At 41.3% G+C, this 18,113-nt stretch overlaps 1 protein-coding gene across 3 annotated transcripts in view; it reads right to left on the bottom strand.

The window, feature by feature from the left end:
- The window catches only part of PCSK5 (proprotein convertase subtilisin/kexin type 5), a 505,527-nt gene that overhangs the window by 184,629 nt on the left and 302,785 nt on the right, over positions 1-18,113 (bottom strand). For all 3 annotated transcript variants that reach the window (XM_005683789.3, XM_013965990.2, XM_005683788.3), the window contains exons 12-13: positions 17,386-17,574; positions 4,569-4,705 (exon numbers count right to left, since the gene is read on the bottom strand). In XM_005683789.3, coding sequence (XP_005683846.1) covers positions 4,569-4,705; positions 17,386-17,574 — 326 coding nt within the window. The remainder of the gene's footprint in view (positions 1-4,568; positions 4,706-17,385; positions 17,575-18,113) is intronic.

The raw sequence follows: 18,113 nt of genomic DNA, 5'->3' as shown, positions 1-18,113 counted from the left end.
AGACCTTTTAACACAGGTAATCACAATAAACTCTGGACAGACTCTGAACTCCTTGAGGGCAGAGAGAGATTAATAGCCTCACACCTGTGCATGCAAACCCCAGGTCTGTCATCAGTGTGCCCCCAGGGGCAGTCTGCTTGTGGGGAGGAGCATTTTATCACTGAGATGCATTAGAATGGTGATATTAAAGAGTTACTTTTATACATAACTGCCTCAAATTCTCAATAGATAATGCACCCCTCATGTCTGTAGGCTGCACCTTTCTTGGTACACAACTGCCACATCCAGACAGTGTTTATTTCGCTTAGATCTCTTGAGACGTAAGAGTGACACATGCTGATGGATCCAGTGGGAGCTGCCCTTTGGTCAGGGCAGCCCAGTCCAGCTGCCATGCCTGCTATTGCCCCTGAGTGCCCTGACACAGTGCATCTCCACGGCATGAGCAAGAAGCATGGTTTGAAGAGAAGAGGGAAGGAGAGGGGAAGGTCCTGGGAACTGAGATTAGGAACAAGTGAAAGCTTTCCAGTAACTAGGATCTAGTTTATTCAGATGTTTTCTACCACCCCTGCCTTGTTGACAAACATCTGATTTCTGAGTCAGACCTTGGCAATTATTACATATATGGTGGCTGCTGGAGGTGTGCTGGGCTCAGATATGCTTTCACAAAACTTTTATCCTGATTCATTGTGACCTTGCTACCATGATGGTTTTGAATCCGCTGAGTCTGGGACCACTGTGGCAACACAGATAAACCACATCATGGAATAAAGGAAAAGAGATGGCTACACTGTGTGCCCTAAAAATGGATCTCTCAGAATGAACAACTTCCCCTGACTGGTGTGGCAAAAGTGTGGCAAATGTATGCATCGGGGGGACTGCCTTGGTGGTCCAGTGGCTAAGACTCTGCGCTCTCAATGCAGGGGGCCTGGATTTGATTCCACATGCTGCAGCTAAAGATCCTGCATACTCCACTAAGATCCAACAGAGTAAAATAAATAATAAATTAAAAACAAATAAAAAAAGATGTACACTTCACTCTTCACTTTACTGATTGCTTCTTTTGTCCTATACAACCCATGGTACCCAAATGATATATACCATTACAGTTAACTACAGAATGCTTGGGTTAATCTGTTCCGATCAAAAGAGGACTTAGAATTGTACACCAGTCCTATAATGGCTCTCAAGCCTTGTTCTTCTGCAGATGGACTAGACAAAGGATTAAGAGGCAACAACTTATTAGATGATGGAAGATGTGGCCGCAGCTGGGCGGGAACTTGGGTAGTTATCAAACAGAGAGAGCATCTGTTACTAGGCAAGTACTACTCAGGGCTCCACCACAGGCAACAAAGTTCAGTCATTCAGTCATGTCTGACTCTGCGATCCCATGGACTGCACACACCAGGCTTCCCTATCCATCACCAATTCCCAGAGGTTACTCAAACTCATGTCCATTGAGTTGGTGATGCCATCCAACTATCTCATCCTTTGTCGTCCCCTTCTCCTCCCGCCTTCAATCTTTCCCAGCATCAGGGTCTTTTCAAATGAGTCAGTTCTTTGTATCAGGTGGCCAAAGTATTAGAGTTTCAGCTTCAGCATCAGTCCTTCCAATGAATATTCGGGACTGATTTCTTTTAGGATGGACTGGTTGGATCTCTTTGCAGTCCAGGGGACTCTCTAGAGTATTCTCCAATACCACAGTTCAAAAGCATCAATTCTTCGGTGTTCAGCTTTCTTTATAGTCCAACTCATATTCATACATGACTACTAGAAAAACCATAGCTTTGACTACACAGACCTTTGTTGGCAAAGTAATGTCTCTGCTTTTTAGTATATTGTCTAGGTTGGTCATAGCTTTTCTTCCAAGGAGCAGGAAGTGCCTTTTAATTTCATGGCTGCAGTCACCATCTGCAGTGATTCTGCAGCTCCAGAAAATAAAGTCTCTCACTGTTTCCATTGTTTCCCATCTATTTGCCATGAAGTGATGGGACCAGATGTCATGATCTTAGCTTTCTGAATGTTGAGTTTTAAGTCAGCTTTTTCACTCTTTTCTTCCACTTTCATCAAGAAGCTCTTTAGTTCTTTGCTTTCTGCCATAAGGGTGGTGTTATCTGCATATCTGAGGTTATTGATATTTCTCCCAGCAATCTTGATTCCAGTTTGTGTTTCATCCAGCCTGGCATTCCTCATGATGTACTCTGCATTATAAATTAAATAAGCAGGGCGACAATATACAGCCTTGACGTACTCCTTTCCTGGTTTGGAACCAGTGTGTTGTTCCATGTCCAGTTCTAACTGTTGCCTCTTGACCTGCTTACAGGTTTTGCAGGAGGCAGGTCAGGTGATCTGGTATTCCCATCTCTTTCACAATTTTCCACAGTTTGTCATGATCCACACAGTCAAAGGCTTTGGTGCAGTCAATAAAACAGAATTTGATGTTTTTCTGGAACTCTCTTGCTTTTTCGATGATCCAGTGGATGTTGGCAATTTGAGCTCTGGTTCCTCTGCCTTTTCTAAAACCAGCTTGAGCATCTGGAAGTTCACGCACTGTTGAAGCCTGGCTTGGAGAATTACTTTGCTAGTGTGTGAGATGAGTGCAATTGTGTGGTAGTTTGAACATTCTTTGGCATTGCCTTTCTTTGGGATTGGAATAAAAACTGACCTTTTCCAGTCCTGTGGCCACTGCTGAGTTTTCCAAATTTGCTGGCATATGGAGTGCAGCACTTTCACAGCATCATCTTCTAGGGTTTGAAATAGCTCAACTGGGATTCCATCACCTCCATTAGCTTTGTTTGCAGTGATGCTTCCTAAGGCCCATTTGACTTCGCATTCCAGGATGTCTGGCTCAAGGTGAGTGATCACACTATTGTGATTATCTGGGTCGTGAAGATCTTTTTTGTATAGTTCTTCTGTGGATTCTTACCACCTCTTAATATCTTCTGCTTCTGTTAGGTCCATACCATTTCTATCCTTTACTGTGCCCATCTTTGCATGAAATGTTCCTTGGTATCTCTAATTTTCTTGAAGAGATCTCAGGTCTTTTCCAGTCTATTGTTTTCCTCTATTTCTTTGCTTTGATCACTGAGGAAGGCTTTCTTATCTCTCCTTGCTATTCTTTGGAACTCTGCATTCAAATGGGTGTATCTTTCCTTTTCTTCTTTGCCTTTTGCTTCTTTTCTTTTCTCAGCTATTTGTAAGGCCTCTTCAGACAACCATTTTGCCTTTTTGCATTTCTTTTTCTTGGGGATGGTCTTGAACACTGCCTCCTGTACAATGTCACGAACCTCAATCTATAGTTCTTCAGGTACTCTATCAGATCTAATCCCTTGAATCTATTTGTCACTTCCACCAATAATCATAAGGGATTTGATTTAGGTCATACCTGAATGGCCTAGTGGTTTTTCCTACTTTCTTCAATTTAAGTCTGAATTTGGCAATAAGGAGTTCATGGTCTGAGCCACAGTCAGCTCCTGGTGGTGGTTTTGCTGACTGTATAGAGCTTCTCCATCTCTGACTGCAAAGAATATAATCAATCTGATTTGGTATTGACCATCTGGTGAGGCCCATGTGTAGAGTCATCTCTTGTGTTGTTGGAAGAGGGTGTTTGCTATGACCAGTGCGTTCTCTTAGCACAACTCTGTTAGCCTTTGCCTTGCTTCATTTTGTACTGCAAGGCCAAATTTGCCTGTTACTCTAGGTATCTCTTCACTTCCTACTTTTGCATTCCAGTCCCTGTAATGAAAAGAACATCTTTTTCGGGTGTTAGTTCTAGAAGGTCTTGTAGGTCTTCATAGAAATATTCAACTTCCGCTTCTTCAGCATTACTGGTTGGGGCATAGACTTGGCTTACTGGTATTGAACACAGGGTGCTGCGAAAAACTGTTCAGTCTCCCATCTCACGCTGCATTTGTACTTTTCCTTATTTTATGTTACAAATAAGGTTCATACATCAGCAGGAAGAGGGAAACAGGCCATGTGTGGCAACACAGCCTGAGATGACCTGAAAAGAATTCTGTTGACATCATTCATCACCATGTTTCACAAATCAGGAAAGTTTGCTCTTTACTTAGCTCTTGGTCTCATGCAGGGCAGAATGCTATCACTCATTTTCTTTAGTGGCAACCAGTTTAGCTGGCATAGGCCAAGCTCAAGGTCTTGTCTGCACTGAAAATTAAATTTAAAGCAAACTCAGAAAAAAGATATTGAAGGAAACCTGTCTGATCTTACAACTATGCAATTTAACCCACTGCACGTGGACAAGGCTGGCTTGTTTTTTGATAAAGTAATGGAAGGTGGTTAGAGACATGGATCATAATTCTGAAATATCAATCAATAGCTGTCATGTTTTATCTTGTCTTTATATTTAAAGGTCTTTTCTTGAATTCTTTTCCTAAATTATTACTTTTCTAATGGTAATCTCAAGAATTGGAGTACAGGAGGACAACTCAAGGCATAGAATCATATGATAAAGGATTCACATTGATATATGAATGTGAAACACATTTATTGGCCAGAATATACACCGTTTTTCTGTACAGTAAATCAAATTATATTAAGAGAGTTCTTACCTGGAGTCTTGAAGTTCCTCAGCTGAGAGGGAGTGTCATAAACTTCCAGAATCCAGTCACCAGCAGCTTGTTCTCCCCAGCAATGAATGGTCATGAATTCCCAATTTTTAAATCCTTCCATGGAATGATCAAAAAGCCTGAGAGAGAGCCATAAAACATTGTTTTGTGTGTTGTTTAAAATCCAGTGAGGGTCCAGTCAAGACCATGATCAATGACCTCCCTGTATCCATCACATGTTCAGTTCAGTACTGGAGACTGTCTTCATCCTAGGCATCACCGATTAGTAGACCCAAATACACACACACACAATTATTGGGAAACAGGCATGGGACTTGCCATGCAGTAACAAATCTGGGAGGGATAATGACGTGGGTATCAGGGAACCAAGGCTAAAACTCTACCCACAGGCCTGGTAGTACCAAGAGCTGCAGATGTGGAGCAACTGAAGCTTTCTTCCACTGCAGATAGATAGGCAAAATGGTGCAGCTGCTCTGGACAACAGTTAGGCAGCTCTTACCATATGACTAAGCTATCCTCCCAAGAGGAGTAAAGACATGTGTCCACACAAAGAACTCCACATGAATGTTCACAGCAGCATTATTCATAATTGTCAAAAACTATCAGCAACTCAGATGTTCATCATCTGGGGAATGCATAAATAAATTATGCTATATTCATACAAGGAAACACTACCTCATAATACAAATTTGAACGATTAATAACTGCAACAACATGAATGAATTTCAAAGGCAATAAGCTAAGTGGAAAAAGTCAGACACAAAAGATTATGTACTCTCTGATTCAATTGCATATGACATTATAGAAAACACTACTTAAACAGAAACAGATCAGTGGTTGCCACAGGCCAGGAGGGAGGAGGCAGGGGCATGATAGAAGTTTTGGGAGTGGAGGAATAGTTTTATATCTTGAAACTAATGTATAGTTATGCAAGTATATATTTATCAAAACTTATGCAATTATTTACATTGAAAGTGGATTATATGGAAATTACCCCTAAATGAAAAGACCATGCCCATTAATATTATCCAGTTCAGGAAGTCATGCCTGGAACTGCAGCCTAGATTCTGTCCTTCCAATCTGTCCAATAATTTTCTAAGTTCCTAATTCCCTGTATGAAATCTTTTTCTGCTTGAACCATATCCAGTTACTAGGATATTATCTATCCTTCAGAGCAGATAAATACAAAAGTCATGACAACTGGATCCTGATAGCTATTTAACTCTCCTTGCTTTAATTTCATGTTCACCAAGGAAACTGGTGGCTCTAATTTGAACTTGTGGTTCTTCCCATTGGGAGAAAAATATGCCGTTCTAAAAACCAGTTTAATCTCATTGTAACTAATACATAACAACTCTGATTTTCTTTTTGTGTGTGTGTGTGTGTTATATAAATGTGTTTGAGGCTCCCTCTAAAATATCAGCTGGCTTCTCAAACAGAAGGGTTGGATGGTGTAAATAGGGACTGTGTAAGGTAAGTGGCTGACACTTGGAGAAGAACAATAAACAGGAAAATCACCTGTTACATGTTCCTGAGCTCTTGAAAGAAGAAAAAAATATTTTAGCAGCATTCTCAGTGTCCCATGTCCAGAAAATTGAGAAGGCTGAGTTAAAGTTGAACAGATGTCTTTGCTAGAGAACATTACAGATCTTTCGAATATTCATATGTGTTTTGTGACTTCTTCATATAAGTTTTGAAAATCACTGCCTCCATTCATAATGAAGGAGACCTTTTTTTATAATATCTGTACACTATCTGTACAGAGGGGTGTGGCATTTCAACGAGGACCTTGTTGGAGCAGGCAGCTTTCCCTCATGCTAACAGAGATGGAAATGGTGGTTCCTTACATGAGTGTCTTTCCATTGTAAATGATCTTCAACAGATCGTGGGTGGTACATACATCCAGGAGATCCTACAATGCATGCCCTATCACCATAGGGCTTGTTTTACAAGTTGATGCTTGAAACTGGACTTGGCCAGGAAGAAATTGCTGGGCCATTAAACAACTGACTTACATATTGAGTCCTTCATGCAAAACCCAGAAAGTGTGTGTTGGCTGCAATGGAGACACACAGGTAGAGAAGAAGGAATGTTTTCAAATAACCCTTCCTGCCTGAGAGACGTTACTGAAGCGAACATGTTGACACAGAAATGGATGGAGGCAGAAAATTGGTCTAGAACCACTTCTCAGCCCTTCTCAGTTCCAATTTAGGTTCCAGTTCATTGAGGCTGTTGTGCCATTTGAGGGCACTGAAACAACAACTTGTCACGGAATACCTTTCCAAGAGTGCTGAACCTAAAAGCAATTCCCAAACAGTTTAGACAGAACACTTGGCTCACTGCCTCGGGTCCAGGAACTACAAAGGAGACTGGAGGCTGCCATCACATGAGGGGCAGCCTTGTTTCCACAACCTCAGCCAACTCTTAATTACTCACGGGGCAGTTATTTGACTGCTGGATTAGCAGACCCTACGTTTCTTCCCTTACACCCTTTCCTCTCCAACTTTGAAAATCATTCCACTGCTATCAATCATTTAAAAATCACATTTGGAATGAAAATTAAATGTAAACTAGTACCCAGAAGAACTGTCCATAATTCACTACTCACAAAAGTGTCTTAAAGCCCAAATATAAACGGGCTTTGTCTCTCTGGCTAAATGGTTCCCACCCTGGTCTCTTCATTTTATGCAGGGCTGGAATGCTCATTAATTTCATGTGGACATAAAAGTTGAGGAGAGGAATTAAAATGCAGCCAAACACGATCACTGCGTTTTGCTAAAAGAGTTGATGAGGAGAGAAATAGACACTGATTGCTGTTGTTTCAACTAGCTGGGCAGTGACTTTTCTAATCCCACCCTTTTATTTTTATTCCAATTCAATACTTAATCTATTCCCTATCTTTAGTACTGTGCTGTTTAAAAACCTTGTGTTGTCTGCATATAACAAAAGGTAACGTAGGTAGCAGATGAGATTCGTGTTGCAAAGAATATACTTGCTCAAACCAAGTGTCAAACCACTGGACACCACTATAGAGATTCTAATTGTGTGGTTGTTTATCAGCTAAGAGGTCCAGTGCTCTGTCTGAATGTCTGTGCTCTGCCAACAGTGAAGAAAACAGACACATGTCGGCATTATTAGTGTGGATCAAATGTTAATAAAGCAAGGCCAGTGTGCTGAAAGCTGGACTAGATTAACTCCATGCCCGTGTCCATATCTCCTATTGCAGTGAAACCCTGTTCTGCCAATTTGACTTCATAATCATGTGCTCGCTGAAATGATATACACATGCGGTGGCACAAATTATGTAGCCAGTTATTAAAACGGTGCCCCACAGCCCTATCCCTGTGAGCGGCTTTCAAATAAATTGCTTGGATGAAACCTGGTAGAAAGGACTGCCATTAAATGTAGTACATCCTTTTGAGGGTTACTTAACTCAGGAAATAACTCATATAATTACTGGAAGCTTTTTTCCTCCCCTTTCACTTAAAAGAGTCAGTCAAGGCTTCAGGGCTATAAAAGAGTCAGTCAAGGTGTCAGGGCTACCACGTACTTCTATAATGTTATGGCAACTACATAATAAGACATTTTATAACTACTGACAGCTATGTGTTATCATATTATTATTTCCCAAATGTAAATGGATATTAATTTCAGAATTATCCACGACTTCCTAGACGGTGTTTGTGTTCACTACAGAATTAGACATTAATCGAATATTTTGGGAAGTTCTCTTTTTTCTTTTCTTTTTTTTTTTTTAGTGTTTCATCACAATTTAACATAAAGCTGATAGAATGCGTAAAGCACTTATTTGGCTCAGTTGAAACTGAACTTTTGATTTTCTTTAGATGTTTGCCTTTCGTAAGTTTTAAACAATTTGCTTATGAAATAGGGTATTTAAAACACACTATTAAGTTTTTTGCTCTCTCCTAAATCATTTAAGAAACGTCGAGAGAAAGGTACTGGTTCTAGAAGTTTGGAATACCTGAAAACACGAGTTTCAAAATAAACTTTCAACATGTACACTATTACTAACTTACCAACCCCGAAAGGCATTCATCCTTGTGGGTACATGATAAGTACTTGTAAATAAGTACTCACTTAATCATCTTGAAGATTTATTCTTTAATAGTAGGCTTTATCTAAATGTGGCTTCCCTGGTGGCTCAGAGTTAAAGTGTCTGCCTGCAATGCGGGAGACCTGGGTTTGATCCCTGGGTCAGGAAGATCCCCTGGAGAAGGAAATGGCACCCCACTCCGGTATTCTTGCCTGGAGAATCCCATGGCTGGAGGAGCCTGGTGGGCTACAGTCCACGGGGTTGCAAAGAGTCGGACACAACTGAGCATCTTCACTTTCACTTTTCACTTTATCTAAATATCTGGTTTACATTATAAATGCCTTTGTAAGTGACTTTCACAGCACCCAGCAGCATATTGCTCACAAGTCTTTTGGTGACATGAAAATAAGAAGAATGTGTTTGAAAAAGCTGGGTGATCTTTTAAATCAGTGCTATTTAAAAACGTGATCTGCAGACAGGTCAGGAAGCTTCAGCATCACCTGTGAGCTTATGAGAAACGCAGATCCATGAGCCTCTCCCGGACCTTTAGAATCAGTCTCTGTGGGAGAAGGATCCAGTCATCTCTGTGTGATAGTCATTTGCAAGGTGTTTTGAAAAGCACTGTGTGAATAAGGGTTCGCACTTACAAGTGCTTACTATACTAGGAGCTTACTGTATTATCTTATTTACTACTTGTAACAGACTTGTGAGGCAGATACAACTACGTCTGTTTTCTAGATGAAAAAAATCACTTTTCCAAAGTTGAACATAAAAACGGGTGACATCAAGATCACCCCAGCTCTAACTCCAAAGGCTGTACTGTCTTTTGAATAAAGAAAGAAGCTTTTTCTCATGGTGAGGCCTTGTGTAATGTGAAACTTCCACAGCAAAAGTGTAATTTTGGCAAGTCATACCTGCATTTATATAGCATGACTTTGCAAAATGTCAGTAGTCAGTCATTGAACATTTGGGCAGTGACAAAAATATTCAGGTAGAAACACAACAGTTAAACACAGTTAATTGTAGAAACTATAGGTTGTGCAGATGAGAAAGTATACCTTCTTTCCACTTAAGACCATAATTAGAACCAGAGATACACATCTGTAATCAAATTTAGAAAGAAAGGCAAAGTTTCAGCTTTCAGTCAGAGGCCAAAATCTAGAACAGAGAGCCAATCTAGCTAAACTAAGTCTAAAACTCAATGAGTTGAAGAAAGTATTGCGGGTATTTAGGGAAGAAAAAAAGCAAGGTTTTTATAATTGTGACAAATGCAGTTGAAGGAAGAATGTGATGGGACAGGCTTTCTGTTGGAAAATTTGTAGGCAGAAGTTGAACATGTGGTCATATAAGGGGTAGCATCTAAAGTTGCTTTAGGAATGGACTTGTGGACACAGCGGGGAAGGAGAGGGCGGGATGAATTGAGAGAGGAGCACTGACATTCCTACGCTACCATGTGTAAAAGAGATAGCTAGTGGGAAGCAGCTGTAGAGCACACGGAGCCCAGCTCAGTGCTCTGTGATGGCCTAGAGGGGTGGGATACGGTGGTGGGAAGGGGGCTCAAGAAGGAGGGCATATATGTATACACATGGCTGACTCACACTGTTGCACAGCAGAAATCAACACAACATTGTAAAGCAATTATCTTCCAATTAAAAATAAATTTAAAAAATAAAAAGAAGCTCAGTGCAACAATGATGAAATATAGTTGCTCTTGTATCTATCATAAAGGGATCTAAGCCCACCTAGGTTCCCCTACTCATGCCAGATCCCCACGGTCTCCCTAGAAGTAAAGCATTTGTGCTGATTATTTGGTTTGATTTTTTGTTAGGCAGGGTGGACAGGCCAGGAGGAGGAACAGAGGGTGGGAGGGCAGGAGGAAACAAAGGGAAGAGAAGGCACTAACTGTCCACTCCGAGATGGCTCTGTCAACCCACTAAATCCTCCACCTGACCTGCTAAGGGTGGTGCCAGGGCTTGCCTGCTGGGCTGATGGGGCACGCAGCTCTAGTTGGACTAGCTGTGAAGGCTGCCGAGTGCCTTCCAGGGCTCAGCACCTGCAGATGCTCGGGTAAACCCTGCTTCCTGGAACAGCTGTTCTCCACAGGAGCTCTAGCAAGTGCCCAGCAGCCAGGATGGGGAGGCACTGAGGGGCTCCAGACGGCCCACAAGGGCAACATGTTCAGCGACTGCAAAAAAATCCGTTCCTGAGGAATTTCCATGATGAAGGGCTGAGCAACACTGCAGACACTCCTTTCTGAAATGTCGAGGAAAGTAAGGACTTTTGGAATGCTAACCGTGGCCTCTTTGTTTTTGGAATTTACCGTTATGGATAGCAGTTTCTGGTCCCAAGACTAGGACACGGGTTTTGTCAATACCAAAATGAAGGTAATAAGGGAGGAGGGTTGCTGTCCCCTCAGCTTCCTTCCTAGCTTATTCTCCTCGTCTGCATGTCTAGTTAAGGGGAGATGCATATCATCATTAAGGGGAGATGCTACTGAGTGAGCCTTGGATTCTGAGTCTGAGCTGGACCTCAGTATCCATCCTTCTCACAGAGGCCAATGCCCAGTCCACTGTCAAGAGTCGTGCCTCATGGACAAACAGGAGAGGTCAAATAGGGATGACTCAGCCACCAGAGCTCTAACTCTTCATCCCAGATGACCCCACGAGGAAAACTTTGTGTTCTAAGCCTTTCAGGATTCCTGTCTTTTAACTGCACAGTGTTCTTTGTTTTACATGGTCCTCCTCAGAAATACTGACTTCTCTGGAAGAAAGATGAGTGTCTAATAAGGGAACTACTTATTGTCCCCAATAATAATCTCTGACACACAAATAAAATACTTAGGAATAAACTTGACCAAGGAGGTAAAAGACTCAAATACTGAGAATTATAAAACATTAATAAAGGGAATTGAAGATGAGTCAAAGAAATAGAAAGATATCCCACCTTTTGGATTAGAAGAATTAATATTGTTAAAATGACCATATTCTCCAAAGCAATCTACAGGTTTTATATGGTCCCAATCAAATGGTGGCTCAGACAGCAAAGAATCTGCCCGCAATGCAGGAGACCGGGGTTAGAACCCTGAGTTGGGACGATTCTCCTGGAGAATGGAATGGCTACCCACTCCAGTATCCTTGCCTGGAGAATTGCATGGGTAGAGGAGCTGGCGGCCTATAGTCCATGGGTATGCAAAGACTCAGACACAACTGAATGACTTCACTTTCTATCAAATTACCCATGATATTTTTTTCACAGAACCGGAACAAATAATCCTAAAATTTGTATGGAACCATAAAAGGCCCTGAAATGCCAAAGAGAAAAAGAACAAGGCAGAAGGCATAACCCTTCCAGACTTCAGACAATACTACAAAACTACAGTAATCAAAACAGTGTAGTATAGGCACAAAAACAGACATATGTATCAACAGACTAGAATAGAGAGCCCAGAAAATAAACCCACACATCTACAGTCAATTAATCTTTGACAAAAGAGGCAAAAATATACAATGGAAAAAAAAATCTCTTCCACAAGTGGGATTGGAAAAGCTGGACAACTGCATGTAAAAATCAATGAAGTTATAACACATCCTCTCATCATACACAGAAATAAACTCAAAATGGCCTAAAGACTTAAACATAAGATGTGACATCATAAAATTCCTAGAAGAGAACATAGGCAAAACATTCTCTGACATAAACCATACCAATGTTTTCTTAGGTCAGTCTCCCATGGCAGTAGAAATAAAAATAAACAAATGGGACCTAGTCAAATTTACAAGCTTTTGCACAGGAAAGGAAACTATAAACAAAATGAAAAGACAACCTACAGAATGGGAGAAAATATTTGCAAATGATGTGACCAAAAGGGCTTAATTTCCAACATATGTTAACAGCTCATAAATTCAACAACAACAAAAAACAACCTAATTGAAAAATGGATAGAAGACCTAAATAGACATTTCTCCAAAGAAGACATACAGATGGCCAACAGGCAGATGAAAAGATGCTTACCATCACTAATAGAGAAATGCGAAGCTAAACAACAATGAGGTTATCACCTCACATCACTCAGAACGGCCATCATTAAAAAGTCTAAAATAAATGCTACAGAGTGTGTGGAGAAAAGGGAACCCCCGTATACTATTGGTGGGAATGCAAGTTCATACAGCCACTGTGGAAAACAGTATGCAGGCTCCTGAAACTAAAAATACAATTACAATATGATCTAGCAATTCCATGCCTGGAAAAAACTACAGTTATATCCAGAAAAAAACTATACTTCAAAAAGATCATGCACATCCCTATGCTTGTAGCACCACTATCCACAATTGCCAAGACATGGGAAAAACCTGTATGTCCATTGCCAGATGAATGAGTCAAGAAGCTGTGGTACATATATACAGTGGAAGCCCAGTCAGCCGTGAAGAAGAGCAAAATGATGTCATTTGCAGCAACATGGATGGACCTAGAGATTATCATACTAAGTGAAGTTAAGTCACAAAGAGAAAGGCAGATACCGTACGATATACTTATATGTGGAGTCTAAAATATGACAAAAATGAACCTATCTATGCAACAGAAATAGACATAGACTGCCCAGTGGAAAGGGGGATTTGGGATTAGCAGATGCAAACTATTACATATGGAATGGATAAATGACAAAGTCCAACTGTATAGCATAAGGAACTATATGCAATATCCTATGATAAAACATAATGGAAAAGAATATAAAAAAGAATGTGTACATATGTGTGTGTGTATATATAACTGAATCACTGTTGTGTACAGCAGAAATTAACACAACATTGTGAATCAACTACACTTCAATTTAAAAAATCTCTGACACATAAATTCCTTCTAAACCCTGACCTGGTCACCTTTTCCTTGAGGACAGGTATAGTGCCCAGGCCAGCAGGCCAACTTGAAGGCCACCAGGAGCAAAGCAGACCTTCCCCTCACCACCTGCCCATCCCTTGTTGATGCTTCTTGCCCTCAGATCCCACTCCTGGGAGTGTGCTTTGAAACAGGGCCAAGGTGAGAGGACACAGAGGCCTCTTTGCCAGGAGGTCAGAGCCTGGGAAGTTCTGAAGAGAGATTTCCTCTTATAAAATTAAAGTTTTGGAATATGCCAGAAGGAAAAAAATGCTAAAAGAAACCATCTTGCCTTAGCTACCTCAGTAGGAAGGATTCTACTAGTGTCAAGGACAAAAAGCATGGGGGAGCCAGGCCCTGGAAGGTGGCCAGACTGGTTTGGGGACCAAGTGCAGCTGTTTTACATTTAAAAGGTCAGATGTTCATAGCAGTGTTTTGGGGAACTGTGGGCAAATGAATTCATGACATCCTTTTACATCCCTTATCTCCAGTCTCCTCCCTCCACTCCGTTTTATCTGCCATTTTTGGGGGGGGTGGCTACTTATTTTCAGCTCTGAGATGGAAGAGACAAAAGAGCAGCACTTAAAGAAATGCTCTGGACCAAGAAGATGTACTCTGCATGCAGACCTTATTCCCAGGGGGCCCCTGTGGGACAGACTAAAGGGAACCATAGGATGGGTCACCGAGCATCGGAAATGCCTGTTACTTTTCTTTGACACAAGTCAGGCAGCACTTTGGGGCTCAGCACTTTGCAAAGAGTAAAGCGGATGCCTGCTGTTGAAGAATTCACGAGGAACTGGAGCCAGTGACACTGTAATTCACCAAATGCCTGTCTTGGAATCTTTTGCTCCTCTGCTCACAAGTTTCCTCACTGAAGTCATTTCCAGGGAAGCCAACAAGAAATATTGAAATACGCAGAAGATCCCAGAAAGGCTGAAGGGACTGACTTTTCCAAGAAAACAACTGTGGGTGGACGGTTTTTCTACAATGGAGAGGGCTCCAGGGAGAAAAGTTACACATGTGTGAAGCCAACCTTTGTACTTCATTGGGGTCACCTGGATACTCCAAATTCAATGCACATGAACAGCAGTCAAGAAAAGAAAAAAGAAATCAAGAACAAGGTCTTCCCTGGCTTCAGTAACAACAACTGGCATGATGTCCCTTAATCATAGAATTGTGCATCCGAAGGCCTCGCTTGCTGAAGAGAAGCCTCAGGCAGGTAGTAGCAAGACCTGGCAGCAGCTGCGATCCCTGACTGCACAGGGAGGAGGGCATGTCCAGCGACTAGATGCCAAAGCATCCTTCAGTTTCTCACAGCTGCATATACTGATCCTGGCAAAGTTTCACTTCATAGAATATGAAGCCCAGGTTACCTCATGCTCTAATGAAGGCTGTTAGGTTTTAGGGACGAACACAAGAAGACTTCCAAGAACAGAAATAAAATGCAATGAGAGACTCTAGAAATGTTCTTGCTTTCTCTTTTTCTTACTGTCCTACAGCAGATGAATTTGGAGATTTTGAAAAGCCACTGAGAGTTCCTCAGTCTCACTTTCGGCTCTGCAGGCCTGCACTGGACTTGGCCCCTCAGCTCGTCTGGGCTGTTGTCAGTGTCCTACCAGAGATCACTACTGCCGCAGACACCTGGCATGTGGACAGGTGGCCTTGTCGACATAAAAGTTTGACTTTCATTTGGACTGTATAGGCCTTTGACAGTAAGATTTTTGCTCCTATTAAATGTTCCTCTTGAAGTAAAACATCAAATTAAAGAAACTTTTAGGCTTCTCACTGTGGCTTGTAGTTTGGAACCATAATGGGAATGGGGTGTATAAGAAAACCTCGCCTTTCCCCATCTGGTCCCACTTGCTGACAAGTATCTCCCACCCATGATCCCAACTACTCAAAAAGCCAATGGAGCAAAAGACTTGTGCTAGAACATTCTGGCCTTTCAACAGGATCCTGGAAATACAATTACCTGCTGGAGAAATGTTTGAAGGGAGTGGAGAGAATGGAAGAAGCTACAAAGAGAAAGTGAGTGTTCCCTTGGCCCATAAAGACTAAAGGGCCAACCTTTAAATAGTGGTTAGGAAACTAATGCCGGCCCTCAAACTAAATCTGGCCCTTGGCCTGTTTGTATAAATAAAGATTTATTGGAACACAGCCATGCACATTCATTTATGTTGTTTACAATGACTTTTGCACTCTAATGGCAGAGTTGAGGAGTGGTAACAGACACATGACCTGCAAAGCTTGAAACATTTACTAACTGAATCTTTGTAGAAAAAAATATGCCAAAATCTTTTTTAAAACAAATAGAATTTCCTTTAACTTTGGAAAGTGCTCAGGCAAGAGCATTCAGTCAATCTGCAACAAATGCCAGCAGACATTTAGGGGCCAGGAATACCATCTCAGAGGCCTAAAGAGTCAGTGTTCTGCATTTCTTTTATAGGATAAAGAACAACAGGTGGCCTTTAACTTTTCTGTGGCATCCTTTTAATATTATACACATCTAAAGTGTTACACTGTTTCATGCCAATAGATTCTAGGCAGCTCATTACTCTATTTATGTGTGGGCAGTGAGAGCTATGACCATCTCATCATGACATCTATGTGGCACCCCTCACTGAAGTTCTTAGAGTAGTAAGAAATTAAAGAATAGCTGTATATTTTTAATTTTCTTTTTTTTTTTTATTTAAATCTACACCCAGGAGTGGAATTGCTAGGTCATATGGTAGTTCTATTTTTAGTTTTTTGAAGACCTTCCATACTGTTTTCCAGTTGCTGCACCAATTGAGATTCCCACCAACAGTGTACAAGAATTTCTTTTACCCCACATCCTTGCCAACATTTGTTGTTTGTATTCTTTTTAATGATAGCAATTCTGACAGGTGTCAGGTGATAACTCATTGTGGTTTTGATTTGCATTTCTCCTGATGATTAGTGACGTTGAGCATCTTTTCACGTACCTGTTGGCCATCTACATTTCCTCTTTGGAAAAATGTCTGTTCAGTTCTTCTGCCTATTTTTTAATCATGTTGTTATTCAAGAAGATAAGCAGACCCCAATGTGCATAGCAGATTATTTACAACAGCTGAGATATGGAAGCAACCTAAGTGTCCATTGAAAGATGAATGAATAAAGAAGCTGTGGTATAAGAGTGTGTGTGTGTGTCTGTGTGTATGTGTATGTATACATATATATTGGAGAAGGAAATGGCAACCCACTCCAATATTCTTGCCTGGAAAATTCCATGGACAGAGGAGTCTGGTGGGCTATAGTCCATGGGGTTGCAAAGAGTAAGCTACGATTGAGCACATATATCTATATATACATACATCTCTATATAGATACACACATACATACATATATGCATGGAATACTACTCAGGCATAAAAACAGTTTTTGTCATTTGCAGCAACATGGATGAACTTGGAGAGCATTATACTAAGTGAAATAAGTCAGAGAAAGACAAACACTGTATATCTTACATGTGGAATTTAAAACTACAATAAACTAGTGAATATAACAAAAAAGTAGCAGACAGATATAGAGACAAAATTAGTGGATGGGGTTGGGAGAGGTGATATACAGGTGGCGGAGTGGGAGGTACAAATTATTGGGTATAAGACAGGCTCATGGATGTATTGTAACCACACAGGGAATAGAGTCCATATTTTGTAAAAACTGTTAACGGAAAGTAATATTTAAAAATTATATACAAAATCATGATTTTATAATATTTGTACATGCACAATCTTCAACTTTGTAAAAAGTCAAAAAAGAAAAGAAAAAGGAGAAGAACTGCTGATTCTTCATTCTTTTTCCAGCTTAATGAGCAGCTGAGTGCTCACTGATGGTCAGGGGCCATGACTGTACCTGTTGGCCAAAAGCTGGGACCTGGTTCCTGAGGGTGAGGTCAGGTAGATGGCCAGGTCTCCCCTCCTGGGGTGGGTGATGGTGATGCGCACGACTACATGCTCCAGGTAGTTGACGTGATGGTTGGGGTTGTCGGAGCAGCCCGAAGCTTTGTAGATGGAGCGCACTGCACTGTTGGGGCGAATTGTCCTGCAACAGAGAGAAGAAGTTTAAGCAAAGTGCACAGCAGAGCTCAACTGAGTGAACCTGCAGGCCTGGCAGGACTACATGATGTAAGATAAGCAGTGGGTGCCGCATGCTAAAGGACCAGTCCTGCGTGCAAATGATTAGGTCGCTTAAAGGAGTAATCCTGATTGGACTGTGAGAAAGATGCAAATGAGAGGAGTGGAGAATTTAAGGTGTCTTTGATCTTCATGAAGGTAGTGGATATCAATCTTGTTAAAACAGATTACTAGGCTCTGGAACTGGAGTTCCTGGGGTGGGTCACGAATGAGCATTTCCAGCAAGTTCTCCCAGTAACAGTGACATTACTGAGCTATGGAATCCACTTTGTGTACCACTAGTATAGGGGACTTGGGGACTACTATGACCTTGGTTCAAATCCCTGGTCTACCATTTTCTTGCTCTATAACCTAAGAGCCCAGTTTTCCTCTTGCCTAGAAGTCCTGTCTTCTTCCCAAACTTCCTCCTGTACCTCTCTGCCGTCTGAAGACTGGGTTCCAGCCACA

The sequence above is a fragment of the Capra hircus genome, chromosome 8 (genome assembly GCF_001704415.2).
Source record: "Capra hircus breed San Clemente chromosome 8, ASM170441v1, whole genome shotgun sequence".
Classification (NCBI taxonomy): domain Eukaryota; kingdom Metazoa; phylum Chordata; class Mammalia; order Artiodactyla; family Bovidae; genus Capra; species Capra hircus.
This window is presented reverse-complemented; position numbering and strand designations above follow the sequence as displayed.